The sequence below is a fragment of the Triticum aestivum genome, chromosome 1B (genome assembly GCF_018294505.1).
Source record: "Triticum aestivum cultivar Chinese Spring chromosome 1B, IWGSC CS RefSeq v2.1, whole genome shotgun sequence".
NCBI lineage: Eukaryota > Viridiplantae > Streptophyta > Magnoliopsida > Poales > Poaceae > Triticum > Triticum aestivum.
Genome location: NC_057795.1, coordinates 427,394,138 through 427,415,086, shown reverse-complemented (window position 1 = coordinate 427,415,086; position 20,949 = coordinate 427,394,138). Strand labels below are relative to the sequence as shown.

Sequence of the window (20,949 nt, the reverse complement as noted above, 5' to 3'; positions counted from 1 at the left end):
TGGGGGTGATGGAAGTGTATGGTGGGCACGCCTATGCGGAAGTGGTGGAGGTGGTTGATGAAGAAGCAATCGTCCCTAAGTAGCCGAAACAGCTTAGGAGACTCGAATCACTACTCAAGGAACCACTAATGCTATGGGGAACAAAATGGGTTAGGTTGCGGAAGTCGGTGGTGGCTATGCAGATGATATGGTGGAGGACCTAGGCAAATTTGCCAAATTTTGGAAAATTTTATGGAGTCAAATTGTGTTGGTGGCATTTTTGTGGGATGGGGGATGTCAATAGCTTCAAAATGAGCTAAAGAACGTCAAAATCGGAGTTCGGATGAATTAGTTATGGGCAAAACGGTGAAACTCGGAACGCTGAAACTGGCTTGGGGCAGTAGTACCGCTCGGGAGGGCGGTAGTACCGCTCGTGTCGGGATTTTTCAACTGTTTCGGCTGAAACAGGGCCTGGCGGTAGTACCGTTCGCGGGGCGGTAGTACCACTTGTGGTTCTCAGCGGTAGTACCGCTTGGAGGGCGGTAGTACCGCTCGTGTCGGGATTTTCTCGACTGCTCGAATCGTTGCGCGATTTTGGGGCGGAAATGGATGATTTCGGGGCCAAAATTGGATGGATTTCGTGGATGAGAAGAGGGGAAACTTGGGGGAATGCTAGATCCACTTGAAACCAAGCAAATCCACGGATCAAAATCAACAAAACATCATCAAACCAACAAATCACAAAAAAATTGGGAGCTATTTTTGGTGGGGATTTTCGGATTTAGGACGAAAACAACAAAATAAAGCTAGATAACACGGGGTAGGGGCTCCAAAAACGTGATCAACGTGGCTCATGATACCAAGATGATGTAGGGTGGAACCCTATGGTGACGATCTTTCACGTTTGGAGTGGATCCTACGGAGAATCACGAAGAACACGTGGAAGTACAAAGGGGAAACACGGGGAAAACGAGAGAGAATCACTAAACCGACAAGGAATCAATCACACAAGTGCTAGATCACCGAGAACAAAGAGTAACACATGATCCACAATCAACAAAGGTAAGGATACAAAGGAACCGTTCTTCTCCGAGAGGAGGTCTTGAATCCACGAGGGGATCTTCCCATAAAGGGGCCTTGAATCCAAGTGGATCTTCTCCGAAGAGGCCGCGGTCTCTCACGAGGAGGAGATCCGATGGATGAGAGAGGCTCTATCTCACAAATGAGCTAAATCAACGCTAACCCTAACTAGGAGGAGGTGGAGGAGTATATATAGTCTAGAGCCACGAAGGGGTAAGTGAGGGCGAAGGGGTACATGGGCTCGGCCCAATACACTGGGCACAGACAGGGCGGTAGTACCGGTCCTTCGGGCGGTAGTACCACTTGAGGCGCGCAAGCGGTAGTACTGCTATGATGGGCGGTAGTACCGCTCTGGAGCCGTTCGATCTCCGAAGTTTGTCGGACTTTGCGGGAGTGAAGCGGATGTAGAGCGGTAGTGCCGCTTGTGATGATAAGCGGTAGTACCGCTTGCTCCCGGCTTCTTCTTCCTTCTCCTCTTCCATGCTTGGCCTTAGTCCTTGGATCCTCCATGGTCGTCTCGATTGTACCTGAGTGTATGCAAGGTCCATGCATGAGGTAGTAGCCATGTCTTACATGTAGAAAGTGAAGGTTCGGAGAGGAGAGAGTTCACCTTGTGTCCAATGGTGTATATTCGAGGTCTCGTCATATGTCCTCTTGGGGCTTGGAGAGTAGTCGGCGTGTACATGGGGATGACCGTGGGATGCTCCGCATCACCTGGTGACGAAGATCGTCATGCGCCGGCACAAAGATCCGGTGCCCGTGGAGGAGCAGGCCGTCGGTGAAGCACCAGGGCTCCTCCAAGTCACTCGCAGCCAGCTGCTGCTGAAGGAGAAGGGCGTCGGCCGTAGTCGTGGTCGCCCGGTGAATGTCGGTGAAGAGGCTGAAGGTCAGCCCGGAGCGGATGCATAGCACCGCCCCCTCAGCATCGGCGACAGTGCGTCATGGTCGGCGTCGCGGCGAGACAAGACATCGGCCACGATGTTAGACGACCGGGGCGATACTCGACGGAGAAGTCGAAGCCGAAGAGATTGCTGATCCACTGGTGCTGCGGCACAGTCGAAAGCCTCCGGTCCATCAAAAACTTGAGGCTGTAGTGGTCCGTGCGAATCTTGAAAGACCGGCCCCACAGATAGGGCCGCCAGTGGCGCACCGCCTGCACCAATCCAATGAGCTCGCGCTCATACGCCGCGAGCTTAAGATGGGGCGGAGCGAAAGGCCTGCTGAAGAAAGCAAGAGGGCCCTCGCCCTGATGAAGCACGACACCGAACCCTGCGCCGGAGGCATCACAGTCCACCACGAATGGGCGGTCAAAATCTGGCATCTGAAGAACGGGCCCCGTCGTGAGGGCCCCCTTGAGGGCCTCGAATGCCGTCGTCGCCTCGTCGTCCCAAGCGAAAGCGTCACGGCATAGCAAACGCGTGAGGGGCAATGCGATGAGGCCGAACTCCCGGATGAATTTCCGGTAGTAGCCCGCAAGGCCCAGAAAACCGCTAAGAGCCCGTGGCGATTGCGGCGTCGGCCAGGCTGCGACGGCCGCCACCTTGTCAGCATCCATGGTAACCTTGTTGGCCGAGATGACCTGGCCGAGGTAGGCGACCAACAGCGTCCCGAACGAGCACTTCGAGTGCTTAAGATGAAGATGGTGCGCCCGAAGCTCGTTGAAGACGATGGCGACGTGCTGAAAGTGCTCCGCCCAAGATGCGTTGTAGATAAGAATGTCATCAAAGAAAACAAGCACAAACCGATGTAGGTAGGGCCGGAGGACGTCGTTCATCAGAGTCTGGAAGGTCGCCGGGGCGTTGGAGAGGCCGAAGGGCATCACCAAGAACTCGAAGTGGCTGCGGTGAATCTGAAACACCGTCTTGGAGATGTCATCTGGGTGCATGCGCACCTGGTGGTACCCTGACCGGAGATCGAGCTTGGTGAAGAAACACGCCCCATGTAGCTCGTCCAAGAGCTCATCAACCACCGGAATCGGAAACTTGTCCTTAATTGTGAGAGCATTAAGGGCGCATTAGTCGATGCAGAAGCGCCACGTGCCGTCCGACTTGCGGACGAGGAGGACCAGCACGGTGAATGGCGAGGTGGAGATCCGGATGATGCTCGTAGCGAGCATCAGTGCGCACTGCCGCTCCAACTCGTCCTTCTACAGCTGCAGGTAGCGGTAAGGACGAACTGCCACCGGTGCTGAGCCTGGCAGAAGGTGAATACGGTGATCGTATGCCCGGGCTGGTGGAAGGCCCTGCGGCTTGGTGAAGAGGTTGTCGTGCTGCTGCAGAAGGTGATCCATAAGTGGGTGCTCGTCCTCGGAGGAAGCCGCGGACAGCTGGAGCTGCGGCGCCACCTGGGAGGTGCCCCCAATGCCGTCCCACCGAATGCGGCGGCCCAGCCGCCAGAATGTCATCGTGAGGGCGTCGAAGTCCCAAAGGATGGGACCGAGGGTCCGCAGAAAGTCGACGCCAAGGATGAAGTCGAAATAGCCCAAGTCAATGCCCGCACATGTGATGGAGAAGTGTTCATCGCTGATGGTGATGGGCACATTTTGTGCGAGCCCATGGCACCGAAGACGATCGCCGTTGGCCACCGTGACCCGAAGCTGCTCCCCGCCCGTCGGCTGAAGCGATAAGCAATGCATGGTAGCCTCGGGTAGGAAGTTATGGGTGGAGCCTGTATCCACCAAGGCCACCAAGCGCTCGTCGTGGATCATCACCGGCAAAAGCATGGTTCGCTCATCGCGGATGCCAGCGAGCGTATGGAGAGAGACCACGAGTGTCGTCGCTGGGGCGGCGGCGGGTGCGGCCTCTGTAGCCGCTGGAGGTGGCAGTGCGTCGACCCCGTCGGCCAGGGTGTCCTCCTTGATGTAGTCGGCCGTCTCCAAGTAGAAGAGGCGCGGGCAGACATGGCTCGGGGTATAGGGCTCGCCGCAGTTAAAGCAGAGACCCTGGTGCCGCCGCTCCATCTGCTCCGCCGGAGAGAGCCGACGGAAGGGCCGCGTCGTGGCCGGGGTGGTAGTCGTCGGAGCGGCCGGGGTTTGTCGGCCTGGCGCCGGGGCCTGTCGGGCGGCCTGTCGACCTCCTCGAACCGGGGCTGCCTGCTGCATAGCCTGGGCGCAACACTCGAAGGCGCGGGCATAGTACATGGCTGTTTGGAGATCCTGAGGTCCGCGAAGCTCCACGTCCACGCGGATGTGATCTAGAAGGCCATCGATGAAGAGGTCCGCCCGCTACTGCGACGTCACGCCCGAAGCATGGCATGCCATGGCCTGGAAGTGGTCGGCGAAGTCCTGCACCGTGGAGGTGAAGGGAAGGCGACCGAGCTCCGCCAAGCGGTTCCCGCGAACCGGAGGCCCAAAGCGAAGGAGGCAGAGCTCGCGGAAGCGCTCCCAAGGGGGCATGCCACCCTCGTCCTGCTCGAGGGCGTAATAACATGTCTGTGCCGCGCCTCGGAGGTGGTAGGAGGCGAGCCAGGTACGCTCCGATGCGAGGGTGCACTGCCCACGAAAGAACTGGTCGCACTGGTTGAGCCAATTGAGGGGGTCCTCCGTGCCGTCATAGGTGGCGATGTCGATTTTGGTGAACCGCGGTGATGTCTGTGCCGGAGCGCCGTGTCGAACTGGCTCGGAGGAGCGGAGCAGGGTGCCGGTGGCGCCTGGTCGGGATACTCCGGGTAGCGACCTGTGGAGCCAGATGGCCCGCCAAACTGCAGGAACGGGGTCGGCTGTTCGGACGCCGCGATGTAGACCGCCGATGGCAAAGACCCAGCCGCCCACGCCAGTATTGGCGACGGAGAGGGTGGGAACCGGACCTGGTTGATGGGCAGGCCGGCCTGCGAGGGCGCCCCCGAGCTGGCCAGGGGTGGCGCTGGAGGTTGCATCGGCGGCGGTGGAGTGTGGGCGGGCGCGACGAGGGCTGCTGTTGCCGTGGTTGGCCACTGCGGCCAGAGAGGGCTCGTGGCCAGTTGTTGATGAGGAAGCAGCAGCGACGATGGCGGCCCGCTCGGGTGGCCCGCCGGAAACTACAGTAGCGGGAGGCCGCCACCCGCGGCGGCGCCCTGTGACGGCCACGACAGCGCGGGGTGGCCGTAGGCGGCGATTGGCGCAGCCGACGGTGGTGCGTAGGGCCCCGCCATGTGCAGCTGGAGGCCCTGGACTGCCGTCAGAAGATGCTGCAGCGCGGTGGTCATCTGGTCCAGCGTGAAGACGGCGGTCGGCGGTGGCGCGGTGGTGACTGGGGCCGGCGGTGTTGGGGCACCCGCGGTGGTGCTCGGCCCCGGCAGCGTCGGAGCTCCGTTGGTGGTCATCGGGGCGGGGGGGGGGGGGGGGCGGATAGCGAGGCGGTGGTGCTGGCGGGCAGCGAGAGCATGGGTGATGGAGAAGACATGATCGAACCGGAGTCTCTGGATACCAAATTGGTAGAACCTAGAGGCCTACCGGGTCTGGGGCGTAGGTGGTATGGGAAGGAGGGAGGTGAGCGTAGGCTGGAGCATGGCGGCCGGCGGCGAGGCGCCGTCCTTGCGTCGGCGGCGGTGGCGGCGAAGGCAAGTGGTGGCTAGGGTTTAGGGTTTCCGGCTCCTCTAGGAGCCGGGCAACAGAATAGTCTTATTGCTTTTTTTAGAAAAGGAGGATGACCCCCGGCCTCTGCATCTGGGAGATGCATGCGGCCACTTTATTGATTATTCTCAAGGACCTTACAAAGTATTACAAAAATATGCCTGAATTCGCCATCTTGGCAACATATGCCGCTACTCCTATCCTAATGATGAAGGCATGCTAGTGTTGGAAATATGCCCTAGAGGCAATAATAAAAGCATTATTATTATATTTCCTTGTTCATGATAATTGTCTTTTATTCATGCTATAATTGTATTATCCGGAAATCGTAATACACGTGTGAATACATAGACCATAACATGTCCCTAGTGAGCCTCTAGTTGACTAGCTCGTTGGTCAACAGATAGTCATGGTTTCCTGACTATGGACATTAGATGTCATTGACAACGGGATCACATCATTAGGAGAATGATGTGATGGACAAGACCCAATCTTAAGCATAGCACAAGATCGTGTAGTTCGTTTTGCTATAGCTTTTTCAATGTCAAGTATCTCTTCCTTAGACCATGAGATCGTGTAACTCCCGGATACCGTAGGAGTGCTTTGGGTGTACCAAACGTCACAACGTAACTGGGTGACTATAAAGGTGCACCACAGGTATCTCCGAAAGTGTATGTTGGTTTGACACGGATCAAGACTAGGATTTGTCACTCCGTATGACGGAGAGGTATCTCTGGGCCCACTCAGTAATGCATCATCATAATGAGCTCAAAGTGACCAAGTGTTTGGTCACGGGATCATGCATTGCGGTACGAGTAAAGTGACTTGCCGGTAACGAACTGAACGAGGCATTGGGATACCGACGATCGAGTCTCGGGCTTGTAACATACCGATTGACAAAGGGAATTGTATACGGGGTTGTTCGAATCCTCGACATCGTGGTTCATCCGATGAGATCATCGAGGAGCATGTGGGAGCCAACATGGGTATCCAGATCCCGCTGTTGGTTATTGCCTGAGAGCTGTCTCGGTCATGTCTACGTGACTCCCGAACCCGTAGGGTCTACACACTTAAGGTTCGGTGATGCTAGGGTTGTATGAATATGAGTATGCAGTATACCGAATGTTGTTCGGAGTCCAGGATGAGATCCCGGACGTCACGAGGAGTTCCGGAATGGTCCGGAGGTAAGGAATTATATATAGGAAGTGGTATTTCGGCCATCGGGAAAGTTTCGGGGTCACCCGGTATAGTACCGGGACCACCGAAAGGGTCCCGGGGGTCCACCGGGTGGGGCCACCCATCCCGGAGGGCCCCAAGGGCCGAAGTGGGGAGGGGAACCAGCCCATAGTGGGCTGGTGCGCCCCCCTTGGCCCACCCCCTACGCCTAGGGTTGAAACCCTAGGGTGGGGGGCGCCCCACTTGCCTTGGGGGGCACTCCACCCCCTGGGCCGCCGCCCCCTTGGGAGATTGGATCTCCCAGGGCCGGCGCCCCCCCTGGGGGCCTATATAAAGGGAGGGGGGAAGGGGGCAGCCGCACCCTGAAGTCCTTGCGCCCCCTCCCCCTGCTACACCTCTTCCTCCTCCGTCACGCGCTTGGCGAAGCCCTGCCGGAGTGCTGCTGCTCCACCACCACCATGCCGTTGTGCTGCTGCTGGAGCCATCATCATCAACCTCTCCTCCCCCCTTGCTGGATCAAGAAGGAGGAGACGTCATCCGCTCCGTACGTGTGTTGAACGCGGAGGTGCCGTCCGTTCGGCGCTAGGATCTCCGGTGATAGGATCACGACGAGAACGACTACTTCAACCCCGTTCTTTTGAACGCTTCTGCTCGCGATCTACAAAGTGGTATGTAGATGCATCTCCCTTGACTCGTTGCATAGATGAACTCATAGATGGATCTTGGTGAAACCGTAGGAAAATTTTTAATTTTCTGCAACGTTACCCAACAGTGGCATCATGAGCTAGGTCTATGCGTAGTTGTCTATTGCACGAGTAGAACACAATTTTGTTGTGGGCGTAGATCTTGTCAACTTGCTTGCCGCTACTAGTCTTATCTTGCTTCAGCGGTATTGTGGGATGAAGCGGCCCGGACCAACCTTACACGTACGCTTACGTGAGACCGGTTCCACTGACTAACATGCACTAGTTGCATAAGGTGGCTGGCGGGTGTCTGTCTCTCCCACTTTAGTTGAAGCGGATTCGATGAAAAGGGTCCTTATGAAGGGTAAATAGAATTTGACAAGATCACGTTGTGGTTATTCGTAGGTAAGAAAACGTTCTTGCTAGAACCCAATTGCAGCCACGTAAAAGATGCAACAACAATTAGAGGACGTCTAACTTGTTTTTGCAGCAATTGTCATGTGATGTGATATGGCCAGAAGTTGTGATGAATGATGAATGATATATTGTGATGTATGATATCATGTTCTTGTAATAGGAATCACGACTTGCATGTCGATGAGTATGACAACCGGCAGGAGCCATAGGAGTTGTCTTTATTTTTGTATGACCTGCGTGTCATTGAAGAACGCCATGTAAATTACTTTACTTTATTGCTAAACGCGTTAGCCATAGAAGTAGAAGTAGTCGTTGGCATAACAACTTCATGAAGACACGATGATGGAGATCATGGTGTCATGCCGGTGACGAAGATGATCATGAAGCCCCGAAGATGGAGATCGAAGGAGCTATATGATATTGGCCATATCATGTCACTATTATATAATTGCATGTGATGTTTATTATGTTTATGCATCTTGTTTACTTAGAACGATGGTAGTAAATAAGATGATCCCTTACAAAATTTCAAGAAGTGTTCTCCCCTAACTGTGCACCGTTGCTAAAGTTCGTCGTTTCGAAGCACCACGTGATGATCGGGTGTGATAGATCCTTACGTTCACATACAACGAGTGTAAGACAGTTTTACACATGCAAAAAAAAACACTTAGGGTTAACTTGACGAGCCTAGCATGTACAGACATGGCCTCGGAACACGGATACCGAAAGGTCGAACACGAGTCGTATGGAAGATACGATCAACATGAGAATGTTCACCGACGATGACTAGTCCATCTCACGTGATGATCGGACACGGCCTAGTCGACTCGGATCGTGTAACACTTAGATGACTAGAGGGATGTCTAATCTGAGTGGGAGTTCATTAAGATAATTTGATTAGATGAACTTAATTATCATGAACTTAGTCTAAAACTTTTTGCATAATATGTCTTGTAGATCAAATGGCCAACGCTCATGTCAACATGAACTTCAATGCGTTCCTAGTGAAAACCAAGCTGAAAGATGATGGCAGCAACCATACGGACTGGGTCCGAAACCTGAGGATCATCCTCATAGCTGCCAGGAAACAATGTGTCCTAGAAGGACCACTAGGTGACGCTCCCGTCCTAGAGAACCAAGACATTATGAATGCTTGGCAGTCTCGTGCTGATGATTACTCCCTCGTTCAGTGTGGCATGCTTTACAGCCTAGAACCAGGGCTCCAAAAGCGGTTTGAGCAACACAGAGCATATGAGATGTTCGAGGAGCTGAAACTAGTTTTCCAAGCTCATGCTCGGGTCGAGAGATATGAAGTCTCCGACAAGTTCTATAGTTGTAAGATGGAGGAAAATAGTTCTGTCAGTGAGCATATACTCAAAATGTCTAGGTTGCACAACCGCCTATCCCAGCTGGACATTAACCTCCCGGATGAGGCGGTCATTGACAGAATCCTTCAGTCGCTCCCACCAAGATACAAGAGCTTTGTGATGAACTACAATATGCAGGGGATGGTGAAGACCATTCCTGAAGTATTTTCGATGCTGAAGTCAGCAGAGGTTGAAATCAAGAAAGAACATCAAGTGTTGATGGTCAATAAGACCACTAAGTTCAAGAAGGGCAAGGGTAAGAAGAACTTCAAGAAGGACGGCAAAGATGTTGCCGCGCCCGGTAAGCCAGTTGCCGGGAAGAAGTCAAAGAATGGACCCAAGCCTGAAACAGAGTGCTTTTATTGCAAGGGGAAGGGTCACTGGAAGCGGAACTGCCCCAAATACTTAGCAGACAAGAAGGCCGGCAACACTAAAGGTATATTTGATATACATGTAATTGATGTGTACCTTACCAGTACTCGTAGTAACTCCTGGGTATTTGATACCCGTGCCATTGCTCATATTTGTAACTCGCAGCAGGAGCTGCGAAATAAGCGGAGACTGGCGAAGGACGAGGTGACGATGCGCGTCGGGAATGGTTCAAAGGTCGATGTGATCGCCGTCGGCACGCTACCTCTACATTTACCTACGGGATTAGTTTTGAACCTCAATAATTGTTATTTAGTGCCAAGTTTGAGCATGAACTAGATCTCGTTTAATACGAGATGGCTACTCATTTAAATCTGAGAATAATGGTTGTTCTATTTATATGAGAGATATGTTTTATGGTCATGCCCCGATGGTCAATGGTTTATTCTTAATGAATCTCGAACGTAGTGTTACACATATTCATAGCGTGAGTACCAAAAGATGTGAAGTTGATAACGATAGTCCCACATACTTGTGGCACTGCCGCCTTGGTCACATTGGTGCCAAGTGCATGAAGAAGCTCCATGCTGATGGACTTTTAGAGTCTCTCGATTATGAATCATTTGACATATGCGAACCATGCCTCATGGGCAAAATGACCAAGACTCCGTTCTCCAGAACAATGGAGCGAGCAACCAACTTGTTGGAAATCATACACACCGATGTGTGCGGTCCAATGAGTGTTGAAGCTCGTGGAGGATATCGTTATGTTCTCACTCTCACAGATGACTTGAGTAGATATGGGTATGTCTACTTGATGAAACACAAGTCTGAGACCTTTGAAAAGTTCAAGGAATTTCAGAATGAAGTAGAGAATCAACGTGACCGAAAGATAAAATTCTTACGATCGGATCATAGAGGAGAATATTTAAGTCACGAATTTGGTACACACTTAAGAAAATGTGGAATCGTTTCACAACTCACGCCGCCTGGAACACCTCAGCGAAATGGTGTGTCCGAACGTCGTAATCGCACTCTATTGGATATGGTGCAATCTATGATGTCTCTTACCGATTTACCGCTATCATTTTGGGGATACGCTCTAGAGACAGCTACATTCACTTTAAATAGGGCACCGTCTAAATCCGTTGAGACGACACCGTATGAATTATGGTTTGGGAAGAAACCTAAGCTGTCGTTTCTAAAAGTTTGGGGATGCGATGCTTATGTCAAGAAACTTCAACCTGAAAAGCTCGAACCCAAGTCGGAAAAATGCGTCTTCATAGGATACCCTAAAGAAACCATTGGGTATACCTTCTACTTAAGATCTGAGGGCAAGATCTTTGTTGCCAGGAATGGATCCTTTCTGGAAAAAGAGTTTCTCTCGAAAGAACTAAGTGGGAGGAAAGTAGAACTTGATGAAGTACTACCTCTTGAACGGGATAGTAGTGCAGCTCAGGAAAATGTTTCTGTGATGCCTACACCAACTGAAGAGGAAAATAATGATGATGATCAAGGTACTTCGGATCAAGTTGCTACTGAACTTCGTAGGTCCACAAGGACACGTTCCGCACCAGAGTGGTACGACAACCCTGTCCTGGAAATCATGTTGTTAGAGAACGGTGAACCTTCGAACTATGAAGAAGCAATGGCGGGCCCAGATTCCAACAAATGGCTAGAAGCCATGAAATCCGAGATAGAATCCATGTATGAAAACAAAGTATGGACTTTGACTGACTTGCCCGATGATCGGCGAGCGATAGAAAACAAATGGATCTTTAAGAAGAAGACGGACGTGGATGGTAATGTCACCATCTATAAAGCTCGACTTTTCGCTAAGGGTTATCGGCAAGTTCAAGGGATTGACTATGATGAGACTTTCTCTCCCGTAGCGAAGCTTAAGTCCGTCCGAATCATGTTAGCAATTGCCGCATACTATGATTATGAGATATGGCAGATGGACGTCAAAACGGCATTCCTTAACGGGCATCTTAAGGAAGAACTGTATATGATGCAGCGGGAGGGTTTTGTCGATCCTAAGAATGCTAACAAAGTATGCAAGCTCCAGCGATCCATTTATGGGCTGGTGCAAGCATCTCGGAGTTGGAACATTCGCTTTGATGAAATGATCAAAGCGTTTGGGTTTATGCAGACTTATGGAGAAGCCTGCGTTTACAAGAAAGTGAGTGGGAGCTCTGTAGCATTTCTCATATTATATGTAGATGACATACTTTTGATGGGAAATGATATAGAATTCCTGGACAGCATTAAGGCCTACTTGAATAAGTGTTTTTCAATGAAGGACCTTGGAGAAGCTGCTTATATATTAGGCATCAAGATCTATAGAGATAGATCGAGATGCCTCATAGGTCTTTCACAAAGAACATACCTTGATAAGATTTTGAAGAAGTTCAAAATGGATCAGTCCAAGAAGGGGTTCTTGCCTGTATTGCAAGGTGTGAGATTGAGCTCGGCTCAATGCCCGACCACGGCAAAAGATAAAGAAGAGATGAGAGTCATCCCCTACGCCTCAGCCATAGGATCTATTATGTATGCCATGCTATGTACCAGACCTGATGTAAACCTTGCCGTAAGTTTGGTAGGAAGGTACCAAAGTAATCCCGGCAAGGAACACTGGACAGCGGTCAAGAATATCCTAAAGTACCTGAAAAGGATGAAGGCCATGTTTCTCGTTTATGGAGGTGAAGAAGAGCTCGTCGTAAAGGGTTACGTCGACGCTAGCTTCGACACAGATCTGGATGACTCTAAGTCACAAACCGGATATGTGTATATGTTGAATGGTGGAGCAGTAAGCTGGTGCAGCTGCAAGCAGAGTGTCGTGGCGGGATCTACATGTGAAGAGGAGTACATGGCAGCCTCGGAGGCAGCGCATGAAGCAATTTGGGTGAAGGAGTTCATCACCGACCTAGGAGTCATACCCAATGCGTCGGGGCCGATCAAACTCTTCTGTGACAACACTGGAGCTATTGCCCTTGCCAAGGAGCCCAGGTTTCACAAGAAGACCAGGCACATCAAGCGTCGTTTCAACTCCATCCGTGAAAATGTTCAAGATGGAGACATAGATATTTGCAAAGTACATACGGATCTGAATGTCGCAGATCCGTTGACAAAACCTCTCCCGCGAGCAAAACATGATCAACACCAGAACTCTATGGGTGTTCGATTCATCACAATGTAACTAGATTATTGACTCTAGTGCAAGTGGGAGACTGTTGGAAACATGCCCTAGAGGCAATAATAAAAGCATTATTATTATATTTCCTTGTTCATGATAATTGTCTTTTATTCACGCTATAATTGTATTATCCGGAAATCGTAATACACGTGTAAATACATAGACCATAACATGTCCCTAGTGAGCCTCTAGTTGACTAGCTCGTTGGTCAACAGATAATCATGGTTTCCTGACTATGGACATTAGATGTCATTGACAACGGGATCACATCATTAGGAGAATGATGTGATGGACAAGACCCAATCTTAAGCATAGCACAAGATCGTGTAGTTCATTTTGCTATAGCTTTTTCAATGTCAAGTATCTCTTCCTTAGACCATGAGATCGTGTAACTCCCGGATACCGTAGGAGTGCTTTGGGTGTACCAAACGTCACAACGTAACTGGGTGACTATAAAGGTGCACTACAGGTATCTCCGAAAGTGTCTGTTGGGTTGACACGGATCGAGACTGGGATTTGTCACTTCGTATGACGGAGAGGTATCTCTGGGCCCACTCAGTAATGCATCATCATAATGAGCTCAAAGTGACCAAGTGTTTGGTCACGGGATCATGCATTGCGGTACGAGTAAAGTGACTTGCCGGTAACGAGACTGAACGAGGTATTGGGATACCGACGATCGAGTCTCGGGCTTGTAACGTACCGATTGACAAAGGGAATTGTATACGGGGTTGTTCGAATCCTCGACATCGTGGTTCATCCGATGAGATCATCGAGGAGCATGTGGGAGCCAACATGGGTATCCAGATCCCGCTGTTGGTTATTGCCCGAGAGCCGTCTCGGTCATGTCTATGTGACTCCCGAACCCGTAGGGTCTACACACTTAAGGTTCGCTGACGCTAGGGTTGTATGAATATGAGTATACAGTATACCGAATGTTGTTCAGAGTTCCGGATGAGATCCCGGACGTCACGAGGAATTCCGGAATGGTCCGGAGGTAAAGAACTATATATAGGAAGTGATATTTCGGCCATCGGGAAAGTTTCGGGGTCACCCGGTATAGTACCGGGACCACCGAAAGGGTCCCGGGGGTCCACCGGGTGGGGCCACCCATCCCGGAGGGCCCCAAGGGCCGAAGTGTGGAGGGGAACCAGCCCATAGTTGGCTGGTGCGCCCCCCTTGGCCCACCCCATGCGCCTAGGGTTGAAACCCTAGGGTGGGGGGGGGGCGCCCCACTTGCCTTGGGGGGCACTACACCCCCTTGGCCGCCGCCCCCTTGGGAGATTGGATCTCCCAGGGCCGGCGCCCCCCCTGGGGGCCTATATAAAGGGAGGGGGGAAGGGGGCAGCCGCACCCTGAAGTCCTGGCGCCCCCTCCCCCTGCTACACCTCTTCCTCCTTCGTCACGCGCTTGGCGAAGCCCTACCGGAGTGCTGCTGCTCCACCACCACCACGCCGTTGTGCTGCTGCTGGAGCTAACATCATCAACCTCTCCTTCCCCCTTGCTGGATCAAGAAGGAGGAGACATCATTCGCTCCGTACGTGTGTTGAACGCGGAGGTGCCGTCCGTTCGGTGCTAGGATCTCCGGTGATAGGATCACGACGAGAACGACTACTTCAACCCCGTTCTTTTGAACGCTTCCGCTCGCGATCTACAAAGTGGTATGTAGATGCATATCCCTTGACTCGTTGCATAGATGAACTCATATATGGATCTTGGTGAAACCGTAGGAAAAATTTTAATTTTCTGCAACGTTACCCAACAACTAGCTGGGCCACTATCCAGACCACTCATCTAAGCCTAACATCAGAAATATGAAGGGGTGCTAGCTGGGCCACTACCCAGACCACTCACCTAAGCCTAACATCAAAAGCCGGAAGCCCCAGCCGAGCCACATACCGGGTCTGGGGTACAAACCGGTCCGACGCACTCGTGTGTCGTCGCCGCCATCTTCCACAGGTCCGTCTTCAGAGCAAATATTGAGGCTTCTACCTTGTCTGGCCACTCAGCCATCAACGTCACCACGACACCAGACAACTTCGTCCTCCTGCGCGAGTCCATCGTCACACATCGAACACCGAATCTCCACTGTGCCACGCCGCCGAGATACGCCGCCATCAATGAGCAGGATGAAGCACCGCTCCGCCGAGTCCGGCGGGGCTGCTGAAGACCAAGCACCGTGGAAGAAGGACTCCGAGGCTGAGCACATAGGCGGCAGAGCGCCAACGCACCGCCACCAGACGAACTCCGACGACGCCACCAACCGCCGCCAAGCAATCAAAGCATCACATCCATCCCAAGCTCACCACGAATGACACCCCCAAGAGGGCGACGACGCCCGGAGCGCCGCTGTCGCTCGATCCGGCAATGATTTGGGCTTTCGCCCGGCATACGAGCTGGGTGGAAGGAAGAGGGGAAGGAGGCAACCTGGACGGCGCCTTCAAGAAGGGTACGACACCCTCGGGCGTCGCCGCCGTTGTGGCCAGCACTGCTGGCCTCGGATTTCTCCGGAGCCACCTCCCACCTCCAGCCGCCAAACAGGTACAACTCCGGCGACAAAGGCCGCCCAAAGCAGGACCATTGGAGGCAGCCCTAGTTGAAGTAGACGGAGGCCTTCAGATCTGGATCGGGCGCCGCCGACCATGCCGGAGCCCGGACCAAGGCCGCCGCCCCGGCGTCCCCTCCGCCGCCCACAGTCGACGCAGCCAGAACCATGGTGATGGAGATCCAGGAGGCAGGAGGGGGGACCGCAACCCCACCCAAACTCGTCGGGCAAAAACCACCAGGCCGCAGCCCCAGGGCCTGCCGACGATGCTCCCGCGGCCGCCACCCACCGGAGGCGCAACCTCAGATCCGTCACACGCCGCCTGCACCGCGCCACAAGGAGCCGAGCCTCCCCCACCGCGATTCCCGACCCAGCGTCCGATCTACGCCGCCGGAAACCTAACGCGCCCGCGCCGCGCCTTGCGCGCCCTCGCCACGCCGTCCCGAACACGGCAACCCTCGCCGGTGCGCGCACCCGCGCGAGCGCCGCGCCGAGTCCCCGCCCGAACGAACGGCACGCGCCACCCCTGCTCGAGCTGGAGGAGGGAAGGGCCCCGCCGCCGCCGAGCCGCGCGGGCTTCGCCCGGCGACGTCCGCCGGCGGCGGCGAGTGGAGGAGGGGCCGGAGGGGCCTGCGCTAGCGGCGTCTAGGGTTCGCTCCCGGGCTGCCCGCGGGAGCGACCTGGGGAGTGCGCCTGATTGTTTTCCAGCGGTGTCTTAAATCTCAAAATAGTCTTACAATCTGTTTATATAACCATAACGTGAAATAAAACTAAGATAACTTGCGGGCTAAGCTTGGCCGGTGGGCCTCCTACGGCTGTAGGTCCGGCCGGTCATAACAGCGACGGTGCGCATTTCGGCACTTTCCTGTTTGCAAGCTCTAGACCTAGGCAGTTCATAGTATTTTGCGTTGATTATCTGTTGTAATATGCATTTGTTTGTTTTATTTTCTACTAGAACTAAGGTTCAAGACCCAACTTTGAATTAACAAAGTCATCTACCGGCCAAAATAAAATTTCAACGACTTAAAAAGCAACAAATAGAACGCACAAGGATACAATGTGTTGTGCAAAGCATCAATCAGATAACAAGCAAAAATGTAGAGAGTAAAGCACAAGCACTGCTTGAGGGCGATGTAAGCCCTCCACCAGAAAACAAGCAAAAATCACACCCATAGTCTATTTTTCTCTTCATTTCCTGCATTGCCACTTGCATCCAAAACTCGATGACCTTTACAGGTCACATCACACCCAAGATCTAGAGGAATTCAAACTAGAAACTGGATAGAACATGGCGCCAGGTCCGGTCACCCTTTCTGGTCTGGTGGAACAATCAGGATGACAGCAAAACAAGCACCAAATTGTGGAGATACAGAAAAAGTCATGGATGGGAGTTTTCAGCAACACAGTTGGTTAATAGGCCGATCAGATAGCACAACTATTTGAATGTAAGCTAGCAGAGAAAACATATCTAAGGCCCTGTTTGGAATAGAGGATAAAATGCCGTAGGAATGTAGGAACGACAGAAATAGGAAAAGGTTTGTAGGTGATAGATGCACAATTTCTGTTTCTGAACAGAAGGCACGATCCTCTGCTACTTTATTCATTTTTCCCCTTCTCAGATTGTTCATGGCCATCATTTTGTTATGAGATACTACTTACTAGCCAGAGGAAAATCTCAACTTCTGAAGGAGCATGTATTTAATAATTTTTCTAGAGTGGGCTGGTTGAGTAAATCCGCTGTCGGTATATTGCCAGATATTTCTGGGCAGCCATGCCCTTGACCTTGTTAATGCTGGAGGCAATCTGCTCTACCTCATACCAAAAAACCATCACAGCTGGGGTAAAAGTCCTTCCAAAGTTAAAGCTTGAGAGCATGGTCATCCCACCCACACATCAGAAATGGTGGAGCAATGTTGATTGCGAATGGATCGAAGTAAACAGGCCAATACTGAGCATCTAAGGGAGCAGCAAAGGTACTATCTACAGGGACAACAATTACCACATGCCAATACCTGGCACACTGATTGGACTCTACTCGTGGACATTAGACAGTAGGACATCAAAGGTTTGTGTTTCTTAAGAGTAAGTTCATGGCACAACAGAAAAATCAACTGTAGTATAAATCATCGTCTTCTTCCACTGACGCGACAGCAGATGCCAAAGGATCTTATGTGAATAACTAACTAATTAATACCAACATGAATAATCTACTGCCTTGCAAATTATTTCGGTTACTTTGTCAGAGAATCCAAAAATTTGATACTCGTGCATTGTAGAGACTTTTAGGTAATGCTGAACTAATTTGCCAACATTGAGAGAGGCTGGGGTATTTCTTACTTCTCAGTAGAGGTAATCATTTGCAACAACAAAATGTGTAGTACGACAGAAGGTTTATTTAGCATTATATGACAGAAGATTTATTAGGTAGGAGAAGGAATCGAATTAGTACATTTCAAAGAGAAAAATGGCATCGCGTATAATGCTAAATTGCTATTACCCTTTGATAGGGCCTGTACAGAACAACAGAACTTTACCACAGGCCAATGGATATATCCTTGGCACACAAACTGGAATAGGAGACGAGAGGAAATGGTTTTTTCTTTCTTTTAGGTGGAGGATACAATCTTCAAACTTCAGCATATATACACATCACAACACTGCACGTAAAAATATAGTTACATGATCTTCCTATCTCTTACAAATGCATACTCCTAATATAATACAGTAAGTTCAAGAGACAACACACGATTTAACTGTACAAATCATCTACTTCAGCTGCCGTGGCAGCGGCCGCGAAAGGATTGGCCGCAGCTGTAGCACCCGCCGCCGGCTGGTCAGGGAACCGGAACTCGCTGCCAAAACCACGGGACTGCTGCAGCGTCTGAGCAAAGGCCTGGTATTTGCGAATATCATCATCGCTCACACTCCGGCGTGCATACCTCATGCTCTCCTCGAAGTGAGCATCCTTGATCTCATCCATCTCGTCTTCCTCCATGGCTTCAGGGTTTTCCTTCAGCCGCCTCTCCTTTTCCATGTCCTTCTCAATGTTTTCTCTGATGGCATATTTGCACGCACGCTGGCAGATTTCCGTGATGTCCGCGCCGCTGAACCCTTGTGTGTATTTGGCGAGCGCATTCAGGTCGACATCCTTGGCCATAGGAGACTTTCTGAGGCAGGCCCTGAAGATCTGGAGCCTGGATTCAACGTTAGGCAGAGGAATGTAGATAAGCTGATCAAGGCGCCCCGGCCTCAGCAAGGCAGGGTCTATGATGTCTGGCCTGTTGGTGGCACCGATGATGAACACGGTTTTTTTGGCATTCATTCCGTCCATCTCGGTGAGAAGCTGATTCAGCACCCTATCAGCGGCACCTCCGGCATCGCCTACACTGTTTCCTCTCTGCGTGGCAATCGAGTCGAGCTCATCGAAGAAGAGGACACATGGTGCCGACCCCCTGGCCTTGTCGAAAATGTCGCGCACATTGGCCTCACTCTCACCAAACCACATGGTAAGCAGCTCCGGTCCTGTGATGCTGATGAAGTTAGCCTGGCACTCGTTAGCAATCGCCTTGGCCAACAAGGTCTTGCCGCAGCCTGGAGGGCCGTAGAACAGAACACCTTTGGAGGGAGACATGCCAAACTTCTCAAACTTCTTTGGGTACTCCACCGGATACTGGACGGTCTCCTGCAGCTCCCTTTTGACACCCTCCAGACCACCAACATCTCCCCAAGAGACATTTGGAACTTCAACGATAGTTTCGCGAAGAGCGGAAGGGTTGCTTGTTCCTAGTGCAATCTTGAAATGGTCGTTGGTGACAGCCATAGAATTCAGTATCTCCGCATCAATGGTGTCATCCTCAAGGTCGATGACATCCATCTTCTCGCGAATGCACTGGAGAGCAGCCTCGGTGCAAAGGGCAGCGAGATCAGCGCCGACATACCCATGAGTATCCCTCGAGACATGCTCCAGTTCAACATCTTCAGCTAGCTTCATGTTTTTAGTGTGAATCCGGAGAACCTCAAGCCGCCCAACTTCATCAGGGACTCCAATGTCGATCTCCCGGTCAAACCTCCCAAACCTTCTGAGAGCAAGGTCGATGCTGTTTGGGCGGTTGGTAGCCCCCATGACAATAACATGTGCCCGGGACTTGAGCCCATCCATGAGAGTGAGCAGCTGTGAGACGATGCGCCTTTCGACTTCTCCGTTGGTCTTGTCTCTCTTTGGGGCTATGGAATCGATCTCATCGATGAAGATGATGGCCGGCGCATTCTTCTCGGCCTCTTCAAACGCCTTCCTGAGGTTGCTCTCGCTCTCTCCGGCCATCTTCGACATGATCTCCGGGCCATTGATCAGGAAGAAGAAGGCACCTGTTTCATTGGCCACAGCTCTGGCAATGAGGGTCTTGCCGGTCCCAGGTGGCCCATACAGCAAGATGCCCTTTGGAGGCTTCACACCGATGCACTTGAACAGCTGAGGGTGGCGCAGTGGGAGCTCAACCAGCTCTCTGATCTGGGCCATCTGCTTCCTGACCCCACCGACATCGTCGTAGCCGACGTCGTCGAGTCTCTCCTCATCCTCCCGCTTGACAGGCTCGCCGTCACAGAATATCTCCGTGTCAGACGCGACGATGCAGTACTCCGCGGGGTCGGTCTCCACAACCTTGAACTCCACGCTCGTCATGCCGCCTCTCACCAGGAATAGGTCTCCTTTCCTGAGGGGACGGTAGGCCTCGAGGAAGTAGGGTCTCAGGAAGGCATCGAACAGGTTTTCGGCGATCCCTTGGACGGTGTCGTGGACGGGGAGTACGTGGACGCGCTTCCCGTATTTGACGTCCGGGCACTGATGGATGGAGACGACGTCGCCCAGCCGGACCCTCAGGTTCTTCCGGACGACCTTGTTCATCCGGACCTTGGTCTTGTCGCACGTGCCGTCTGGGAGCAGAATGCAGACCGTGTCCTTCCGCTTCTTGCCCTTGAGCAGGACGATGTCGCCGTGGAAGAGCTCGAGGCTGTCCATGGTGTCCGGGTGCAGGGCGACGGTGGAGTTCTCGTCGTTGGTCGCCTCGTCGACCACCAGCCGGTTCGGCGACTTCTTTATCTCCAGGATCGCCGTGGAGTAGTCCTTGTTCCCGCTAGCGTCGCCCTGGCTCGCCATGGGACGCACGTTTGTCTCGATTCGATTGGATTGTTTTCCTTGGGAAAGTGGGTAAACGATCCTTGGATCCTTGGTCTCGCGGTGCGATGTGAGGTGGAAGTTGAGGGGATCGGCAGGCCTTTATAGTATCTTCCTCCCTGTTCCTCGAGTAGGGGGTTGGTGTCGGCGTTCTCCAATTGGAGTCGCTGAAACAAGTCCGAGATGAAAGGGAAGTGAACGATAGTCCACTCCAGGTAGGAGACGGTCGATCGAGGGGACTCGGTGTCAGACTAATCGACAGCGAGAAAGAAATCGATAGCGAGACACAGACTGAAGAAACGGCGCAGGAAGAGAACAACGATTCGCTGGACGGCTATGATTGAAGGTCGCCAGATTAACGAACGGCTCACGTCCACACCCAGCTCCTCTGTTTACCGTCCGACAAAATTTAACAGTT

At 52.3% G+C, this 20,949-nt stretch overlaps 1 protein-coding gene across 1 annotated transcript; it reads right to left on the bottom strand.

The window, feature by feature from the left end:
• Nucleotides 1-18,002: 18,002 nt before the first annotated feature.
• LOC123092068 (cell division control protein 48 homolog E-like) lies at nt 18,003-20,588 on the bottom strand. Its single transcript, XM_044513742.1, has one exon. It carries the CDS (start codon nt 20,511-20,513, stop codon nt 18,111-18,113), a length of 2,403 nt encoding a protein of 800 aa, XP_044369677.1. The 5' UTR covers nt 20,514-20,588; the 3' UTR covers nt 18,003-18,110.
• Between the last annotated feature and the right edge of the window lie 361 nt (nt 20,589-20,949).

Bases quoted from the DNA above. Each gene is read 5' to 3' on its own strand.
- LOC123092068 (XM_044513742.1), bottom strand. From the start codon at position 20,513: ATGGCGAGCCAGGGCGACGCTAGCGGGAACAAGGACTACTCCACGGCG.